The following is a 19,943-nucleotide window of genomic DNA, read 5'->3' on the forward strand; positions in this document are numbered from 1 at the left end:
TCATTACTATTAAATCAAGTTAGATCTGTGAATATTTTATTAAGTTTTTGTTTACTATAGAAGTTTGATCAAGCTCTTTAAGTTTATTTATTAAAAATATAATAGGCCTACATCAGTTTTCTACTTTTTACAAAGGTTTAGTTGTACTAGTAATATGCAGCTGCAGACAATGACCATCTTACATCAATAACGACTCAATTTTTTAAATTTGTCACAATATATTAAAAATACAACAACAAGTAAGAATAATAACATCATATTACTGAGCAAAGGCTTCTGGGTACCTCAATGTTAATACCTAAATAAATAATTTTTTTTTTTTTTTTAAATCCTTATTAAAAAATATATATACATACGCAAGAAGTAGAATAAGATGTTAACATAACATATATATGTAGGTGTTTTAGAAGCATATTATCTGAAACAGAAAACATTAACAAAACATACAAGTAAAGAAATAGTTTAATTTTACAACAAATCAAAGACTGAATAAAGTTGCATAACTGCAAACAAGATGATTTTTAAGCAACAAGTATTTGCAGTAAAAAAAAATACAAAATTAAAGTACCCCTTTCAAAATTAATAATGAATGCTGCATAACTGCAAGCACAATGATTCTTAAGTAACAAGTATTTAAATTAACCATAGAAGTAGCTCTCTTAAATAAAAAAAAAATGCTACAAGTAAAAAAAAAGACTGACAATAATAAGGTTAATGACATTTAGTTTTAAATAAAGTTTTATAAATAAATCTTCAAGACTTATAAATCAGAGTTGATCCATGAAACAGCATTATTCCTTCAAGAAAAGTCATCTTCATCCACATCAAAGCAGGGAATTACCAAAAAAGATCCTTCACAGCCTGGGCATGTTGCTGCATCAAATGTGACAAAAGGCCTAAGTTTTGACCATGTTCCAATAGAAACATGCTTTTTGCAAGCATGTGGATGGCAAATCATAACTAGGAACTTCTCTTCTGCACTCTTGATGGTCTTATAGTATTTAGCGAATGCAATAATCCATTTGTCCTCAAAGACATCTAGGTAAGCATCCAATTTGTTCAACAAATCCATGTCGCAAGTATAACAGAAAAACTTGCAAACACCCCATTCATTACTAGTGTAAGCGTCTCCATTAAGATAAGCTAGTGTAGCTTCTCCCTCTTCACTGTCATGAAATAAAGTGCATTTAATTTCTGTAACATATTTGCGAGCAGTGAGAAGTTTTGTAGAAGTTGCTATCATAACTTTGCCCCATTCCTTGCTTGGATTTCCAGAAGCTTTGCATTTCATGCAACGACATTGGGTGTTTTCCTTGAATATGAACACTTCTTCAACTTTCCCTGTTCCCTGCCAGTAAAGTCCAGCTTGCTTTGACACCGGTACGTGAACCACTACAGCTAGTTCTGCTACTGACTTAATGAGAGCTAGGATGTCATCATTCTGGTAAGTTTTAGGCAAGTCATTTAATGATAAGGTTTTCATATCCTTAAATTTGCTGTGATCTGAAGCATTTTCACAGGCAATTGTATTAAGTGGTGTCTTGACAACATCCATAGCAGATTGGCAGCTAATGCCACTGGGCACTAGAAGAAAAGATATGTTAAAAAAAGTTAAATGTTAAAATTTCTTTCAATTTTTCTATACACAAGTGAACGTATATTTTATAGCAGTTGTGGGAAAAAGTGGGCTGCAAGTAAACTGATGGCACATAATGTATTGATGAATTAATCTTAAACTTCCCCGTCTATTAAATTTCAGACATTTCTATTTTTATTGCATTATTTGATATAAAAGTGAAGTGTCATACATTTTATGCCATGGTAACTTAATTCCTATTTTGGGCTTAGCTTTAGTTGATAATAATCAAATTTCTTTAAAAATCTATCTATAGAAGAAACTTTATTTAAATTTATACTTATCAGACCTGCCTACCAAAAAAAGTCCAAATGCGTAACGCTGATGGTCAAAATGCGTATTTTGGCACCAGAATCCGTAACACTTACGCGATCCACTATTTTGTCATATATATATATATATATATATAATATTAGATCTCGATGTCATGATTAGATCTACAATCTAAATCTAGATCAATACGACAATACAATAGAGATGATATCTAGACTAGATCTGGATCTATGTCTATATAATTTATAATATAATGAATATAATCTACTAATCTACTCTAGATCTGGGCTCAAGTGTTACCGATGCCGTGGATCTATTCCTGTATAACAAGTTATCTAGATTCTAGATCTAGAAATCCAGATCTAGATCTAGACTTGATATCTAAAATGTCACTCAAAATGTGTTTTGAATCGATAGCACTTTGATATTTTTTTCTATACAAATGAATACGGGAATCAGGGATTCAACATAATTAATTTCTACTAATGAACTTACAAAAGAAAAAAAAAAAAGTCACGTTGGTCACCGTTTGTATCAGCTAACTGACGGTACCAACCCGCCACTCCCTCACTCTTGCGTTCTTCATTTCTAGACTAAATCTAATTGCTATTAAGAACCAATCAACGTATAGATCTGGACACAATGTGTTCCCCCACCTTTTCTGTTACCCCCCCCCTCCAGCCCAACAGGACGGCTTAGCGTGACCTCCGTGACCGCTCGTAAGCTAGTCAAGAGAGGGGGAAAAAAAGGATACGAAATGCGTAACGCGACGGGTTAAATGCGTATTTGCGTACTGACTGTCATTTTTGGGAGATTTTGCGTAACGAATACGCATTTTGCGTAACGGTAGGCAGGTCTGACTTATGTTTCAATGAAAGAGGCTTAGTTAGAGTTAATTCTAACAAAATCTGGTAGCAGGTAAAAAGTACTATTCAAAACATATGCAGTGACAAGAAAGATAGAAGAGGAATGTATAGTTTTAAAAGATAAATTAAATACCAAGTGTCATTTCATCATTGATGGTTAATGTAAATTACAAAATAACATTAAACAAAAGATTTGGATTTCCTGTACAATTCAACAGATGAATATATAACTAGAAAAACAAAGTCAGAAGCCAAATAATAATTACAAAAAGCAACTAAATGTTCTTAAAATTCTTCAGTGCAAGATGGTTGAAAAAAAAAAGACAGTTTTGTGTGTATTGAATGTGCAGAAAGCTTTAATTTATCTAAAGAACACTCTTACATGGATGAAAACACAGATGTACAAGACGATGCACAATCATTTGTATTTAGTTGGAAATTTTAAAATTGTTTACGGCTCAAAGACTTGCTGTTGAGCCAACAAGACACAACCAGAGACAAGAATTTATGAATGCTTTTAAGAAACTGTTTCAAAAAGAGGGTTAGTTTTAAACAAAAAGGATTTGACTTGGAAAAAGAGGCTCTCTTGAGATTGAAAAAAAAAAAAAATAAAAAAATTACCAGTTAAAAGTTCAATCTGTTTGTCTCCTTTCTGTTCATCATTGTTTTCTTGATTCACATCTACAAAAATAAGTGTATTTTTTAAATTTTTAAAATATATTGCTTAAAAACATGTTATGATTACATCAAATATATAACTATAATGAAGTCAAATTCATTTACAAGTGATCAAGAATGAATAGTAGGTTTTGTTTTTATTTGTTATAAATCAACCTGCTGATGCAGTATACCTCCACAAAAAAGATTGAACCTAGGTGTAAGATAGGTTAGTACGTCTAAGGCAATATTTTTTTTGCAAGCAAAACAGGGTGCTATTCATCTAAATTACTTTAACTGACATGTCAGTAAGTGGCTTCTAAAACTCTCTTACAAAAGGTTGCAAATGGTAAGAAGAAATAAAATCAACTGAAATATGTAGATCACAGCCTATAACTGCATACCCACATATAATAATTCCATATCGACTGTACAATGGTTACAAAAAATGATTTGTCACAGAAAAGAAAAAACGACTTACAATGTCAATAACTGTTTTTTTTTAAACACAAGTGCATAATTTCAGAAGACATAAGTAGCTGTAGCACTTGTAAATAAGACAAATGCTTAGACAAACAAATGGCCTTCATGACAGCTCTTGTAAACCTCATCAACAACAAGAATACTTTTCCATGGATCCTACTGCACACTTAAATTGAAGGAAATAAAACCAAAAAAGCTGACTTACTTGCCAAATACAGCAGAATGAATATAAGAAATAGAAAATGCCTTTCTACCTGAAAGAGATGATGAAATAATAAAGAATTGAATAAACCCAAAAAGGAACCAACTCTCACCCTAACTTCAAGAAACAGGAAGCCTAGAACAAAGAAGGGTGCACCAGCGAGTACTTTTTGATACCTGTTAAAAGGTTTGCATTACTGAACATTTCATTGAACATTAAAATAATTAATAACATACCTATGTTAATATTCATTTTTTAAAATTACTTTTTTTTTCACCCCATTGTTCTCAACTCTATTACTGATTTAAGAATAACAAATAACACAAAATAATCTGTGAAGCATATGACAGTATATGCATAAAAGTTCTTTAACTGTAAAGGGCCTCTGTGGGTTGGTCAATGTAGAATACATAAATAAATGTATATATTTAACTAATGTTAAGTTCTCAAAGATTAAGTTCAATCTGGATAGTTTAATGGGTAGTTGTAACTTATGTATTTCATACCATCCACTGTTAAATACAAAGGACCACTTCTGGTCTTGTCATGTAGTACCTATCATGGGTAATAGAGAAAAGTTACTTGACATTCCCAAATTGTTAATTTGAATGTAGTTAACAGGTCAAGTCCCTCAACGCATAAGTTAGTTTCCAAGTTGACATGTTAAACAAGAAAATAAAATGATTAAAAAAAAAAAAAAGCTTTTTTTTTTTTCAAAACAAAGCTTAAGTGTTGTTGTATCCATTAGTTTGGATCAGTCATGTAATTAAATTTGTAATAAGTCTAGACCAAGATTAATAAATCATTGCAATTATAAATATTTTTTTTACCAATTGTTTTTGTTTAGCGCAAAATTTCATCATGCTTTTAGCTTTATCAATACGCTATGATCCAATACTTGTCTGGACCATTTGGAAAGGGTAGGAGGAAGAAAGAAGTGGGTACCTGGGTGATTGCTTTTGAAATGTTTTATTAGGTACCAAAGCATTCTTTTGAATATCTGGTTAACTATCCTGCAATGATATCCAGCTGGGGACGTATGACTGGACATTGAAAAAAACAGCTAGATATCCATCTGGCAATGGAGGTCAGCTCCAGGACAAACTAAATTACAACGGAATTAAACAACAAATGATTTAGAAGGAGAAAATTGTTCAAGTGCAGTATTGGCCCAAAGACATCCCTATAGAAGAATAACTATAAGCAGAGCTGTTCAATCTGGAAACTACAGCACAGTTCATCGCAGTTTATCTAACCCCTCCAAGACAATGACAATGCAGTAAAATAAGTTTTGAAAAGTACTTTCCAAGCTACCTGTCAGAAAATCAGTTTTACCAGGCTTACTATAAAGCTACATAATCAGGCAGTAACATACATCTGAGACCTTAAAGAGACAGACTAACTGCATAAAGACAATCTAATAGCTTTTCCCAACATATATATATATATACCTCCTAAATATTGATGAAGCGCAAGAGGAACAAATATTTCTTCCCGCTCCAAAAATACTGTTACTTGTGAGCACATTTCCTGACCTGGCAAAATAAAACAAAACAATTACTTTTTCTGTAGTAATAAAGTAAAAAAAGAAAAGTAGCCAAGGCTAACAAAAAGTTACAGTATGAGTAACCAGATGAGATGGTAATGCTACTTGGTGTTTTTTTTTGTACCTTAGTTAGTCTGTGACAAAGTGGCTAAATTTTAAGACGCCTTTACTAAGACTAAGTAAAGTAAGCAAATCTAAACACCTTTTTCTCAAATAAGTAACCTGAAGTAATGAAAAAAAAAAACAATGATAGATCTAGAGTATTCTAGAGCTAAACCTAGATCTATAACAAATGTAATTGAGAATAAATACAAAATCGATACTTTAATTAGATCTACATAAAAGCAAAGAGAAGATAAATTAATAATAAAAAATATATATTTTTTTATATATTATAATATTATATGCACACCAACCACTGAACCCAAACAAACCTTAAACCAAACCCTAATTATAGTAATATCTATATCTATTCCATACTTCTTACTACTAATGACTAGTCTGCCATCACTAACAAACTGACCAAACCAACTATTTGAACTATCTAACTAAATTACACCAATCACCAACTTTAACTGTAAACATGATCTAACTCTAACTAAACTATTTTCTACACTAAAAACCTAGACTAGAATCTAGATTATTCTAGATTTACCCCACATTAACAAAACTAACATTAACTATATTACTATATTATATATATATATATATATATATATATATATATATATATATATATATATATATATATATATATATATGTAGTGGAGTGGATATCTTTTTAGAGAACACCGGCCACCCCGATATCCACGTGACCCTTCACCCTAGATGGCACCTTGTGTCCGCGCATGACAAGGCAGACCAACGTGGGCACTGTCCATTCGACCGGCATCGCTGTAATGTCCGTATGTTACTGGACCTAAGTTGTCTCCACTCCCTTTTGTGCTTGGTTCTATCTACACCATGTGTTCACGTATGGCTGCAGGCAATCACATTTGACTTATTCATATTAGCTTGTACATTTAATGACCGGTAGTAGTTTACATAGAATATCGCTACCCCCGGATTTCGTCCATATTGTTGGATTATCGTTATTTTTAGGAAACCAGTATGTAAATGTTTCCATTTGTTGAATTGTGTACCTTTAGTATACCATACGAATTAGATCATATATATAATGTTAAATGTCCATCTTGTTAATCTAATTCTACAACCAGTGTGTAGATACTGGCTTTTATGAACCAGTTGTTCTATTTAATTGTTATTGTCTTTTATTGTTTATTTTTCGGGTGTTCCAATCTCTCTTGTGTTTGTATAAGAGATGGTTGGTATACACTATAGGATTTTCTTTTCGTTTTAGTATTTAGACTTTGATGTTGTGTGTACAACTTGGTCTAACCATTTAGGCTTATTAATTATTTTTAGTTAATGCTCATTTGTTATTATGTTTTATGTTTGCCTTTGGCAGGTCTTTAATGTATAATAAACAGTTTTGAATCGCCCTACGAGTCGCCTTGTCCTTTAGTTGTCTTCTGTGCCAAACCCACCACATATATATATAATATATATATATATATATATATATATATATTATATATATATATATATACACTAATGTACTTATCTTATCTTATATAATACAGACGTTACTTCAAAAAAGAAACTCAATAAAGGTCTAGCTAGATCTAAGAAGAAAAACATACTTGATACTATTTATAATAAATCTATTAAAAGATTCAAACGTCAAAAGACCATAGGTCCCAACCATCACTTGTCAAAGAGACAAATAAAAATGACCAATGGTCAACAGTACAGCCACAGGAAACAGCATTGGCTCTACTATTTAGTATTTATAATACTCCGCCCTAACCCATATAACAACAGGCGGCAGTACAAGTCGTAACAAGTATACAGCTTAGTACCAGTCAGGATGACTAGATTGACCTAGGAACACGCGTAGGACATAATCAGCTTTTTTTGAAATAACGTCTGTATTTTATAAAAGTACCAGGTGACCGAGCCTCGCTCGGAGGAATAATCTATTAATGAAAAATATTTAGCCGAACTTATTTTTTAATGACGAAAATGAGCGATCTGTTAGTGTGGCTTTTGTGTTCTTTTAGTTCTAAATGACATTGTACATGCCATACATGGTGATTCGAATAGAAAGTCTCCCTGTAGTCTCGAAAAACAAATCTCACATTGAATCTTTTGCGTTAAACTATTTGTCTATTATCGGCTTGGTAGAAAGTCTTTGCAGTGTAACTTCTCAAATGATTACGTTCAGAATTTAATTATATCAATTACGGCTTAGTACGAAACATCTAGTGATACAAAATCTCTACGTTATTGGGTAAAACATAGGCCTACACTTTGTAACAAACTAAAATGGCGCTTTTTTCCCTTAGAAACTTAAAAACATCGCGTTAGTAGCCTATTGTAAAGATTCGAAGCGTTTCCATCCGAGCACCTCTGTTATGCTGAACACCTTTAAGCTCAATAAAAAGCCTTTGGCAGATGTTAGAACCCCATACGGGATACGTGCCCTGCCCAACGTGACAGTCGGGAAGTTCATACCGGCGTTCGATAGAACATTGCTGTTTGTAATAAGGTCTTGCCAACGTATGTCCATGATTGTGTGCAAACATCTTTGGTGAAAGCGTTCAAGAAGTCTTAGTTGCATGGGGACACAAGTCGAAAGTCCCTCCTTGCCCCCACTTGAGGAGTTCCCCCAAACGGGCGTCCACATTTAAAAAAAAAAATTAAATATGAAATATTAAGCTACTGCCATGTAATCTTGTTATCCATGTTGTTAGTTGTTATATAAGTAAGTGATACTTTTACATGTATTCCACACAGATAACTTTTTCCGGAAGTAACCTGAGAAGTACAATATTAAGTTCTAGTGTTCTAGTGACCTGACGTTATCAGAGAAGAAAAAAATCGAGGTCTCTATTAACTTTTCCACTCGAGCTGTCCTTGTATTTATCTTTGTGATGAACTGATTATTTGCTCACAAACATGCGACCAGAAAACAAACATTGCATGAGCTCATTACGTTTTGTGTCAAAGTAAAGCAAAAAAGAAAAAAAAAAGTAGATTTAAGTATTTTTTAAAACATTTCGTGTCCGTACAGGCAGCACTTTCAAGGTAACATAAATAAATGTAACATTAACTATGGCATTGAAATTACGTTATCAGATGCAACACTCGGTTGTAACAATTAACTTTTTTTTCTTTTTCTGAAAAGAACGCAGCGTTATAAACAAATGTAGGCCTAAAACATGTAAGCCAACAGGTCATGGTAATAATAAAATAATTGACTTTGATGAAGACTTTGTGAGATGAGTTGCTGAGTGACCTATAAACTCTTTGGCTACCTGTTAAGAGAGCTCGAGTTAAAGTCTAGACTTGAGTTTTAGCTGAGGCATTAAGGAAACCCCCTCCCAGATTGGCCAGATAACCTCACCAGAAGTCCACTTAATAGATTGGACCATAGCCAACGTATGCTTTAGCAAGAAAGATAAGTTGTACAAAAGCGTCCGTGATGTCTTTACATTTGGTAGTATCGTAATGCCAATCTAAACCTTTTTACACTATGGGAAGTCTTATGAGATATTAGAATTCTATCAGCACATAGGCTACATATTTATTTCTAGATCGTACATTTACAAGATTCTATGCTTTAATTAGTTATAGAATTAAACATGATCTTATCGAAAATCATCGAAGTGACGCATTATTTTTTGTACGTGATCATTGAAGGATCTCTTGCTTAATCTTCAGTGCTAAAATCTACGAAAAGTTAAACATGATTTGTTTTGAAACGATAATATCCAGTCCAAGGGCGTAGCCAGGATTTTTTTTTTCAGGAAGGGGGGCGTAGGGTGTAATTTCCCCCCCCCCCTCCCCCCACCCCCGCCAATATTAATATATATTATATGTGTGTGTGTACATAATTAATCTTTATTACATTCTGAGCTTTAATTATTTCGTAAGACGTTTATTGTACCCTAGAATAGGTTCTTCCTGGAGTTATTGCGGAAAATTGTAGACTTCCCGATCTTGCCAGCAAGGGTGTCTGGGGGAGTGCCAAACACTATTTCCGGTGAACATAGGAGATGAGAGTGTAGTCCGCGAGCCAGACAATCGACTCCCCAAACGACTTCTGTACGGGGAGTTGTGTGCAGGAAAGCGCTCAAAGGGAGGTCATTACAAGCGCTATAAAAACACTCTCAAGAGCTCCTTCAAGGAATGCGATATTTACATTCACGGCTGGGAAGTACTAGCTCTCGATCGCTCGTCATGGCGTGAAGCTGTGAGCCTCGGAGTCTCGAGATTTGAAGCAATAAGAGAGGCCAGAGTGAAAGAGCGCCGAACCAACAAAAAGCTGAGAGAAGAAGAAGGCCTATCTGCAACTGACCAAAACCCACCTATACCAAGTATGTGGCCGGCTTTTTAAAGCGAAGATTGCACTTTACAGTCATCTTCGAGTCCATAGCAAATTAGAAATGTGCTCATCTTCGATCACAAAGTATGAGCTATATTTCCTGTATTGAAAGCCTACAAAATGCATATTATGAGGTATCTACAGTGCATTATCCTGCTATTAAAAAGTTTTATTTTAAAAACCTAACCTGCTATTCTTACTGACTTAGATACTTCAGCGCCTTTCGGCGCATTGTGCAGCAATTTGCTTCCACAAAAATCTGTTACTGGCAATGTCTGAAGTCTATTCCCACCTGCTCCGAGGACCTCCATGAAAGTGTGGCGCCAAGTTGTACGAGGATGTCCCTGTTTGCACTTTCCTCGTAATGGCCCCCATGTCATAGCAACTCTTATTATGCGTAATTCATTGTGTATGATAACATGTCCCACAAACTTTATGCGACGCCCTGTCACAACCTTACCAAAGGATCGACACCCGATTCGGCATGTGATTTCCTTGATTAAGACCCCATCTCTATAACTGAATCCGTCTTAGCCATCTTTGTTATGCCACATTTAGTCTTTTTCAGATGACTATTCATTGCACTTTAATAATGGAGCCCAGCCACTGGTAGAAATTGATAATCTCTCTTGGTTATGCTCCTGGAATTAGGTGACTGTAGTTTTTATATCGAAAAGGGAAGTCAAAATCATATGTGGTGGGGGGGGGGGGGGGAGAGTGTTAAACTAAAAAATCTCTGGAGTCTTTTTCAAACAAACTCCAAACCCCTTTAGCTACGCTCATAGAATTTGGTGACTATAGTTTCCTTTAGAATAATAATTGAAGAGAGAGGTTTTCAACCTCAAAACTCTCTGTAAGTGGATTTTAAACTCAAACCATCTGGAGGGTTATAAACTTTAAAAAAAGCCCTCTAGAGGAGGAGGGTTTAAACTCAAAAACCCCTTGGTTTGGCTACTCTCATAGAATTTCTAGTGTGTAATTTGCTTTATTTTTATATTAAAGCTTTTTTTTTTTAAGCAGCAAACCCCGCAGAATGGGGGTTTAAACTCAAAACCCTATTTGGCTACGCTCATATCATTTTGTGTGCGTAATTTGCTTTTTTCTTATATTGAAGAGATATGTTTTAGCATGAAAGTAGTAGTACTTGACTGAAGTGGTGGTATAAACTGAATTAGTCCCCTTTATTTTAGCTTGTCGTCTGAGTGAACACAAACATGAAATAGTAACAAAGATAACCAGACGAGCATTCTTGTGTAAAGACTCTTCGCTAGCAGTGTTTGATTGGCACTTTAAGCCTGTACGGCTTTAGCCCACAAGTTAAAATTGAAGTTGTTCCCTTTTAAAAAAAAATCTTTGAAAAGCGATCACCCAGATACCCCGTTCTTTTCCCCCTTCCCCTTTCCAACTGGTCCATAGGATCATAGCGTATTGAGAACGCTAAAAGCATGAAATTGCACCAAACAAAAACTATTGGTAAAAAAAAATATTTCTAATCGCACAGATTTATTAATGTTAGCCTAGATCTATTACAAATTCAATCGCATGACTGATCCAAACTAATAGATATATGTTGCTTTTAGAAAATTATTTTTGGGCCTCTATGTGCCGTATGTTATACCAGGGTAAAATTAAAGTATTTACTTTTTCAAAATAATGTTGTTTTTCTGGTTTTCCCACTTATGAATGGATTACATTACAAAACACTAGAAAGCTAATGTCTCTAAATCCATATCTAAGAGTCGCCACGACTTCAACGCCACAGAGCACCAACATGACACAATAGTTCTCGATTTGATGGTCCCCTTCTTTCCTTGGCGCAACATCGCTGCAGCTTATCATCTGGTGCATGACCTTGATCAGCTATTAAACAGCCGGGTTATCTTAACATCGGATATTTGAGTTCACTCCCTTGTGCACCCTATGTGTCCGTGTCTGTGTCTCGACAGTGACAGCAGATTTATAGATATTACTGCGCTGCGCTGAAGCGGTTATTTTAAAGAAAAAAATGTTTTATCGCCCTTGAGACGACGAGGTCGGTTATTTACATACCGAATATAAACATGGCGGCTAATGCTTAAAACATTCTGTTGTTTAAACACGCACGCAATAGTCAGCTGAAAAAAAAAAGAAAAGTTTCGTAGCATGTCATAAGATACTTAATTTATTAAAAGCTCTGCTTGGTCCACGATCGATTGCACGTGGAGTTATTATAAATCCCCTGAGCCCCTCTGTAGAAAATGCTTGCGAGAGATGTAGCTAGAGCCTGTGGGTTTGGGATAGTCTAAGATGGCGTGCCTAATGGTTGTCAGTGTGTTGGTGTGCTCCTGTGTCTACGTCATGTGCCTGACCAACGATTCGGACTGGAGAGAACCACTGACTTCTTGGAGGAGGAATAAAGCTCGACTCAAAGAGGACCTCCGTTATCGGCGGGAAGCTCTAGGGAAAACAAACCCTGCAGATGACGCCACGAATAGATTTATTCATTTGACCATTCAGTTCTCACCAACATCAGTAAGTTCCTTTATTAACTTATATAGGCCCTACTTTTTTTTTCATGTCTACATTTGCATTAAACAATGAATAGAAGAAATCACGCGCTGTTGCAAAGGAGTTTTATGACTAAGTTTAAGACATCACTTGTAACAGTTTATCGTCAATGGCTTTCTGGTGAAAAAGTAAAGTTCCCCTTTTAGACCTTGTGGTTTATAAGTAAGATGATGTAAAGGTCATCTGTTTTTGTGGCCTACGGTTAACAAGGGTGTCATGTGGCCAGCACAAAAATCAACCCACTTTACTTTTCTCCAACTAATGTCAAGCTGGGTGGAATCAGAGGCGCCCAAAGATCCCGAAAATAAAAACTCAGTCTTCACCAGGATTCGAACCCAGGACCCCCGGTTTCCGGGAAGCCAAGCGCTTTACCGCTCAGCCACCTTGCCTCCAATGGCTTTTTGGTGCATTTTGGTGTAAAGAATAAAGAAACTGTTGATTCGATGTTGTTGTTTTTCTGAAAGTTATATGACGACTGCGACTTTTTTTTGCACCCTTTAGCACTGAAGAAACTAATTTTCTAGCTTAATTGTTTTTTTTTTTTTTAGTTGGCAACTGTGAAGCTGAATTTATTGTTCTTGACTCTTTGACTTTATCGTGAACATCTCGAGTAGGGTTATTTGTTTCTGAGAATGTTTTGGCTAGGCTTGTATATTAATCAACCTTAACCATACACATTGCAAGATAAATAGGTCAATATTTTTAAACAGCGCTACTAAACTATGATATTATTATATCTTGCTTATATCCCAATGAATAGGCCTACTATTGAAGTGGAATTACCTAATATACATTGTTCATTAAAAAAAGATCTTAAACTCAATTTAAATTTCGGCCTGACTAAATCTCCAAAGAATATTTGTACGGAACGATTTCATTCTTCTTCTTGTTTTTGTGACCTTACTGGCTTTTTAATGCATCGGTAGGTCATTCAAGTGGACGAAGTTAAACAGACCTTAATTACGATCTGCAGTCTATACATTATTTGGACAGACGCCGAACTGGCATGGAACGCCTCTGAATACGGCAATATAAACGTGATCACTGAAAATCTGGACAGGTGAAACTACCAACTAACTTTACTTTAGTCTGTATTAAGTAAAACCTCAAATTCTAGGCATTCTTAGTACATTTTCAATATAAAATGAAGTTAATTTATTACGACTTATTGTTTAACCAATTATTTTTGTTATTGATTCGTGTGTTGCCATCGACAATTAATAATTGTGAAAAGTTTCAATTAGATCCGAGAATTGGAAGTAGGAGAATTAACGTGTACACCATTTCACCTAGACTGACAGACAGACGGAGTGACTTAATATAAACTTTATAAAAAGCATAAGTGATAAATAGATTAATTATTATTTTATTTTTTTCTGCATTCCAAACTACTCATTGAAAGTTTTTTGTTAGTTAATTTTAAATACTTTTTCGCACCCTTGTTTTCGTAAATTCGTAATTGTGGAAAGAGTTGAGACTGAGTTTCTTAAAACTCTTAGCCAATGAAACCTCACATCCATGACCTATTCAAACAATTGTTCTGTCTGAAAGGGATCCAAGCATTTAGATTAATCTTTTTTTTTAGACACTCGGGACTAGTGGCGAGGCCAAAAATCGAGCACCCCTGGGAAACCTGATTATTTTCCTGCTCTGCCCCAAAGTGGCCGTGTGGGTTTTAAATCATAAAATGGCAAAATGAGGAACAGACTAAGCCTTCTGGTGGCGACATTTAGTATAAGGAGTTAGCACAATCAATAGCTTTCCCTCTTGTTAGGCCCATGTTGCTTTCCCATAAAGAAGTGTGTGCTTATCTTTCAGCATCTGGCATCCCACGGTACAGCTTTACAACTCTGCAGATGTTAACAATCTGGTTGTGAAAAATCTTCTAGACTACGTCTTCGTGACATCCAACGGGCAGGTGACTCTGTTCACCACAGCTGGACTTGAGACCTTCTGTGAGATCGACTTGACCTCTTACCCATTTGATGAACAGGTGAGATTTTTTGTATTAGGTGGTTGAGTACAATTTACAAGTATGTCTTTTAGGTTGTAAAAAAGAAATGTAATATCAATTGTAATTAATTGCTTCTATCAGTTAAGATCAATGAGGTCAAAAATATTGATATTTTGTTAAAACTCATGTGAATTAATAATTTAAAGAAAAAAGTGTTATTGATTTTCAGACCCCTCTGTTCATGTTTCAGATGACGTAAATTCCCATGGCCGAGTGTAATCGAGAGTGTCATGTAGCCAGAGCAAACATAGTTAATACTCGGTCGTTTGTTTTTGACTGTGAACAGTTATTACAACTAAAACGATGTAGGCGTAGTAAGTTGTTTATGTAATTAACCCGAACAAATTTCCTTTTAGACAAACCTGAATATAGCTTTTAATTATACATAGACTCGACTTCAAATGAGATACAGTAACAACCAAAAAGGAAAGGCTAATTTAAACCACATCTAACTCCCTACAAATTCACGTCTCAGGTCTCTCAATAGTCTCCTCTTGAACTTTCACACCAGTTCTTATTATTCCCTTGAATTGCTGCAGAAATAGGTTTATTCTGTTAAATCAACACATAGTAAGCGACGATTTGGTTATGCTATTGCTTTTAGATCTATATCTGTTCCGGTGACTAACTTAGGCAATGGACTATTCCGTCATAGGACTAACAGCTACTATACAAATGAACAAAGGCGATAGGTTAGATATAAATCCGCTCTCAGTATTGTTGAGAGAAGACGCAATCCCTTTAAAAAACAACAACTCATAAATTCACTTTTTTTGATATATCAAGAATTTACTATCAAATTTATTAAATATAAACTTTTACGCAGAATTTTCATATGTCAGTAACTCAAATTTGGAAAACTATCGGAGTTTCACTTGAATGATTTGAAATCAGTTATGTCAGTCTGTCTCCATGCACTCCGGTTTTCGGCTATTTCTTCCCACATACTTTCGTTGATTTCTGTGGCTCTCATGTCTCGTTTGCAGACATCTCTATAGGTTAGTCTTGGGCGGCCCTTGGGTCTGACTCCCTCCCCCTAGCTCAGCATATAAGATATCTTTCGGAATTCTACCATCTGGCATTCGGGTGACATGTCCGAGCCAGTGTAGTCTTGTTTGTGTCAGGAGAGCATACATACGTGCTGGGACGATCCTCGCTGAGAGCAAAAAAAAAATAGTAATACAAAAATAACGAAGCGGACTTAATCAAGAGGGAAAAAATAATCTGCCCTGTCAGCAGCTAGCCCTAAAACAGTGACAAAGTCTGTCACTCTAAAATTGTCTTGATTAGTCACATCAGATTCTGCCCCGTCTCAAGACGAAACCAAAACCAGTGACTCATCTGGGCGCATCCATTGCCTACCGAGACAAAAAGGAGCCATATACAATACTAAATTATGTCAGTACATTTTACTTTTTCTCTCTATTTTCAGATATGTCACATCACATTTTTCCCCTTTCCCGAAGACTTCAACTACACAATAACTCCTGTCAAAATGTCACTAGAGCCTATAGTTATGCATGGAGAATGGATCATTGTAGAGCGCCAGCTGGAGATGACATCACATGTTTCTTTAAACGGTTACAGCGTGGCGAAGCTAAAGTGAGAATTGTTTTTCTAAAAGTGTCCTAAATGTTCAATTCTTACTGTCCAAAATCACAACTTATGTAGCTCTAGCCGAACTAGAAATATTCATTAAACATACTAATTATCTCGACTGCCTCGATTTCGTCCATTACTGGGGGATTTCACGGTAAACTAAGCAATGTCAAGGTCGCTTCATTAAACCTATAATGTAAATAATGTGTCTTCACAGCTTTCGTCAAAGCGGATGGCTTATTGAAGCGGCATTATATTTTTAAGCAAATCAACTAAAAGAACCATGTTTTACGAGCACTTTGTTTATACTAGTGTAAAATAATAAATAAAATATAGCTTCTTTTGTGCAAAAAGAAACATTTTTAAAGAGCTTTAGTCATTTTTACATTTTTTCATAGCTTCGTGTGTTAACTATTCCTTGGTCACTTTGACAATTGTTAGGTAGTGAATAGGGTTAACAACAAATATTTTAATACAAATGGTTAAAACAATCTTTTTCTTTCTCTTTCTCTCACTACCTCTCGCTCTCTCACTTCCTTTTCAAACCTATTTTGGGTAATGATGAAAATGACACGTGTCAGAAATGTCTTTGAATTGCGCACATTCAGTTTGTAATGCTTCTCATGGATGACAGTAATTTACAAGTATTACTTATAACCCAGGCCTCTCTCACGCGGAGGGAGGGGTTAATAATCCAGTCCAACTCTTTCTATGCCCTTGCACACTCTTTCATTATATAAAAAATAATATAATTCATCTTTCAGATCTTGCGATCCGTTGGGAAGATGGTGTAAAGGTCATCTGTTTCTCTGGCCCACAGTTATCGAGGGTGCCAAGTGGCCAGCACAATGACCAACCGCCTTTACTATTCTCCAACTCATGTCATATACTTGAAAGAAATGAAAAAAAAAAGTCCTTTGTCTCTTTTAGGGTGACGTTGACGCTAAGGAGAAGTACGATCTACTACATCTTCAGCATTGTTGTTCCCTTGGCGTTGATCTCCATCATGACGCCCATCGTGTTCTGGATTCCGCCTTCGTCTGGAGAGAGACTGTCCTATCTGGTCTCAATGTTTATTTCCACGACAGTCTACCTGAGCTACTTAGTGTAAGTACTGACCAAAATTATCTAGATTATTGTAGATATAGCATTGGGAACGCAATACAGGGAAAGTGTTTGACATGGTTCCCGACAAAATAACGTGGACAAAATAGCGCCGACAAAACAGCGCGGACAAAATAGCGCCTACAAAACAGCGCGGACAAAATAGCGCCTACAAAATAGCGCGGACAAAATAGCGCGGAAAAAATATTTGTCAGTCATTTTGCAAGAAATACTTTTGATATCTTAAAATATAAATATGCTAACATTATACTACATTTATAATAAGCTAAAATAAATAATTTATAAAAAATAATCATTTATTTAAATTCCCAAAGTGCATTTCAAAAACACGCAAAGATACTTCCATACTTGTCAGATTTACACACCGTCTAAGAAAAGACAACTGCTGATTTTTGTCATGGAAAAGAATGTGCCGTAACGAGCAGAAGGCGGGGTCTTATATTCTTTTCTCATGAAGAGAAGGGAAGTTGCTTTAGACCTACAATCCAAAATGGCAATCCTAAACTTTGATATCAATGTGATGGTGTTTAGCCGAAGACGGACAGGAAATAGCAAAATGAATGATTGAATAGGTCTGTCACTGCCTGAGATGAAACAAACATTTGGTGGTATAAGGAATGTGATCACCATCTTAACTAATCCTGGCACATGTAAGTTTGCCAATGTTGTGGCAACAGACGCGCTGGTTTGATCAAAGAGAGATGCCGTAGATAAACAAGATTTCTGATTATACTATAACACACATCATCATTTACCTAACACTTGTAAGGAGGCACCAAAGTTCAAAAATCATATTTAAAAAAACAACAAGTTATGATTTTAAATATTGGTAAAAAAGGAGAATGCGATAAAATTTTAAAATGCACTGCAAATATGGCATTCTTTGAGATCTATTAATATTGAAGAAGATAGAGACCTAAACAAAAATGCTGCTCAGGACCTTCACTTACTAAAATCCGGTATACACATCACATCATATGCGCAATTTTGTCGGCGCTGTTTCGTCCGCGCTATGTTGTCGTGTCAACGTTTCACATAAATGTTGACATTCGCTAATGATTTTCTGTTCATAAACTTTTTCAGGTCTTCCATGCCAAAAAGTCTAACCCGAACACCCAGGCTGTTGATTGTCTTGATCGTTGTCATGGGCCAGACTTTTGCCTCAATTATAGCCACTATCATAGTCATGAAAAAACACGCCAAAGAACAAGTGAGGCAAAAAGAATTGTCTTCGGGGAAAACTTCATGTCAGGCCTTGCCAGATTTTAATGAGAAGGAAAGCCTAGAGAACGAAAATCAGTCGGACAAAAAAGTCAAAGAGGACAGTGACACTAAAACAATGACGTCAGTTCAATTAGACGCGATGTTCTTTTTCGGATATTATTTGATCTGCATTCCTGTCTACTTTCTAATTTGTTACATATAATACCGCATTGTAAACCCCTTTTAATCCAAGTTGTGCTCTCCATGTATATCAAACAGTAATAACCAAATTTGGGGGGGGGGGGGGGGGAAACAAACAAACGTAAGAGAACAAAAAGCAAAAAGGAAATCGGGTTTTAAGAAGAAACGAAAAATATGGCAAGGAAATCGATAAGAATGTCATAATTATTACTGTGTAGATGGCAGTAGCGTAGCTATGGTTCAAAAGCCTGAGGCCCCCCACACCCCACAATTGACTAAAAAGTGGCAGAGCAGATCAAGTGACTGTGTGCTTATAAACAGATTTAAATTTTAAAAAAGGATTCATAGGCCTATGTAAGTAGCACTTTCTACAAGTAATATTGTTCTTACACTCTATTTAGTGACGACTTCTTACATGTACAAGTATTAAGATACTCAAAGTGTCTGAAGCTAATATTCTCGTTAAAGTAGTAAACGACTATCTTCCCATGAACCCTGCAAGACACTAGAAGTCATGTGCCTGGACGCTCCATGTTTGCTACGCCACTTGTAGACAGACCCCCCCCCCCCCTTTTCCAAAACACACCTTTTCAATCCATCAGATACTGTAAACGTTAATAAAACAAGTGTTATTTTTATGATTTTAGCGGCCCCCGAAAGGGAAAAGACGCTATTAGTTTTGTGTGGGATGTCTGTCCGTCCGTCAGTTCGTCCAGTTGTCCGTCCTGTTTAGATTTCGTAAACTAGAAAAGATACTGAAATCCGACATCATAATATTTAGACCATTCAAAGTTATGATGCAACGGCTACATTTTTCTTTTCTGAAAAATCTAATTTTTAAATTACTTATGCAAGCAGTTATTTCATAAAAATACACCACTTTTACAACAATCAATAGTAAAAAACACGGGAGGCTCTATAGTAGGGAAGATAACTATATACCATATTTTTAACACATTTATGCAAACGGTTTTAGATTTTTTTGTCAAAAACATTTTTTTTTACATTTGTATTGCTAAGTTAAATAAGTTCTGTCATACTAACTACTACATTTACACAAATAAAATATTTATTTTTTTTTAAAGAAAAAAATCTATTTAGTATAAGTTGGACATAATTTAAAACAACAATTAATAAGTAG

General features: G+C 35.3%; 2 protein-coding genes across 3 annotated transcripts; one reads left to right on the forward strand and one right to left on the reverse strand.

Moving 5' to 3' along the window:
• Window positions 1-573: 573 nt before the first annotated feature.
• Window positions 574-7,481, reverse strand: LOC106059978 (uncharacterized). Of its 2 annotated transcripts, none has more exons than XM_013217698.2 (4): window positions 7,367-7,481; window positions 5,569-5,652; window positions 3,397-3,456; window positions 574-1,584 (listed from the first exon to the last, which is right to left on the reverse strand). In XM_013217698.2, the coding sequence occupies exons 2-4, from the start codon at window positions 5,642-5,644 to the stop codon at window positions 800-802; spliced, it is 921 nt and encodes a 306-aa protein (XP_013073152.2). In that variant the 5' UTR covers window positions 5,645-5,652; window positions 7,367-7,481; the 3' UTR covers window positions 574-799. The 2 variants fall into 2 exon arrangements, with proteins under 2 accessions (XP_013073152.2, XP_055899084.1); XM_056043109.1 differs by lacking the exon at window positions 7,367-7,481 and adding an exon at window positions 5,788-5,887.
• Window positions 7,482-12,335: 4,854 nt separating this feature from the next.
• On the forward strand, window positions 12,336-18,851 carry LOC106059969 (acetylcholine receptor subunit alpha-like). The gene is made up of 6 exons (XM_056045270.1): window positions 12,336-12,624; window positions 13,587-13,720; window positions 14,479-14,653; window positions 16,107-16,276; window positions 17,204-17,380; window positions 18,482-18,851. Exons 1-6 carry the CDS (start codon window positions 12,400-12,402, stop codon window positions 18,822-18,824), a joined length of 1,224 nt encoding a protein of 407 aa, XP_055901245.1. The 5' UTR covers window positions 12,336-12,399; the 3' UTR covers window positions 18,825-18,851.
• Window positions 18,852-19,943: the final 1,092 nt, after the last annotated feature.

This window comes from Biomphalaria glabrata, chromosome 10, assembly GCF_947242115.1.
Source record: "Biomphalaria glabrata chromosome 10, xgBioGlab47.1, whole genome shotgun sequence".
Lineage (NCBI taxonomy): Eukaryota > Metazoa > Mollusca > Gastropoda > Planorbidae > Biomphalaria > Biomphalaria glabrata.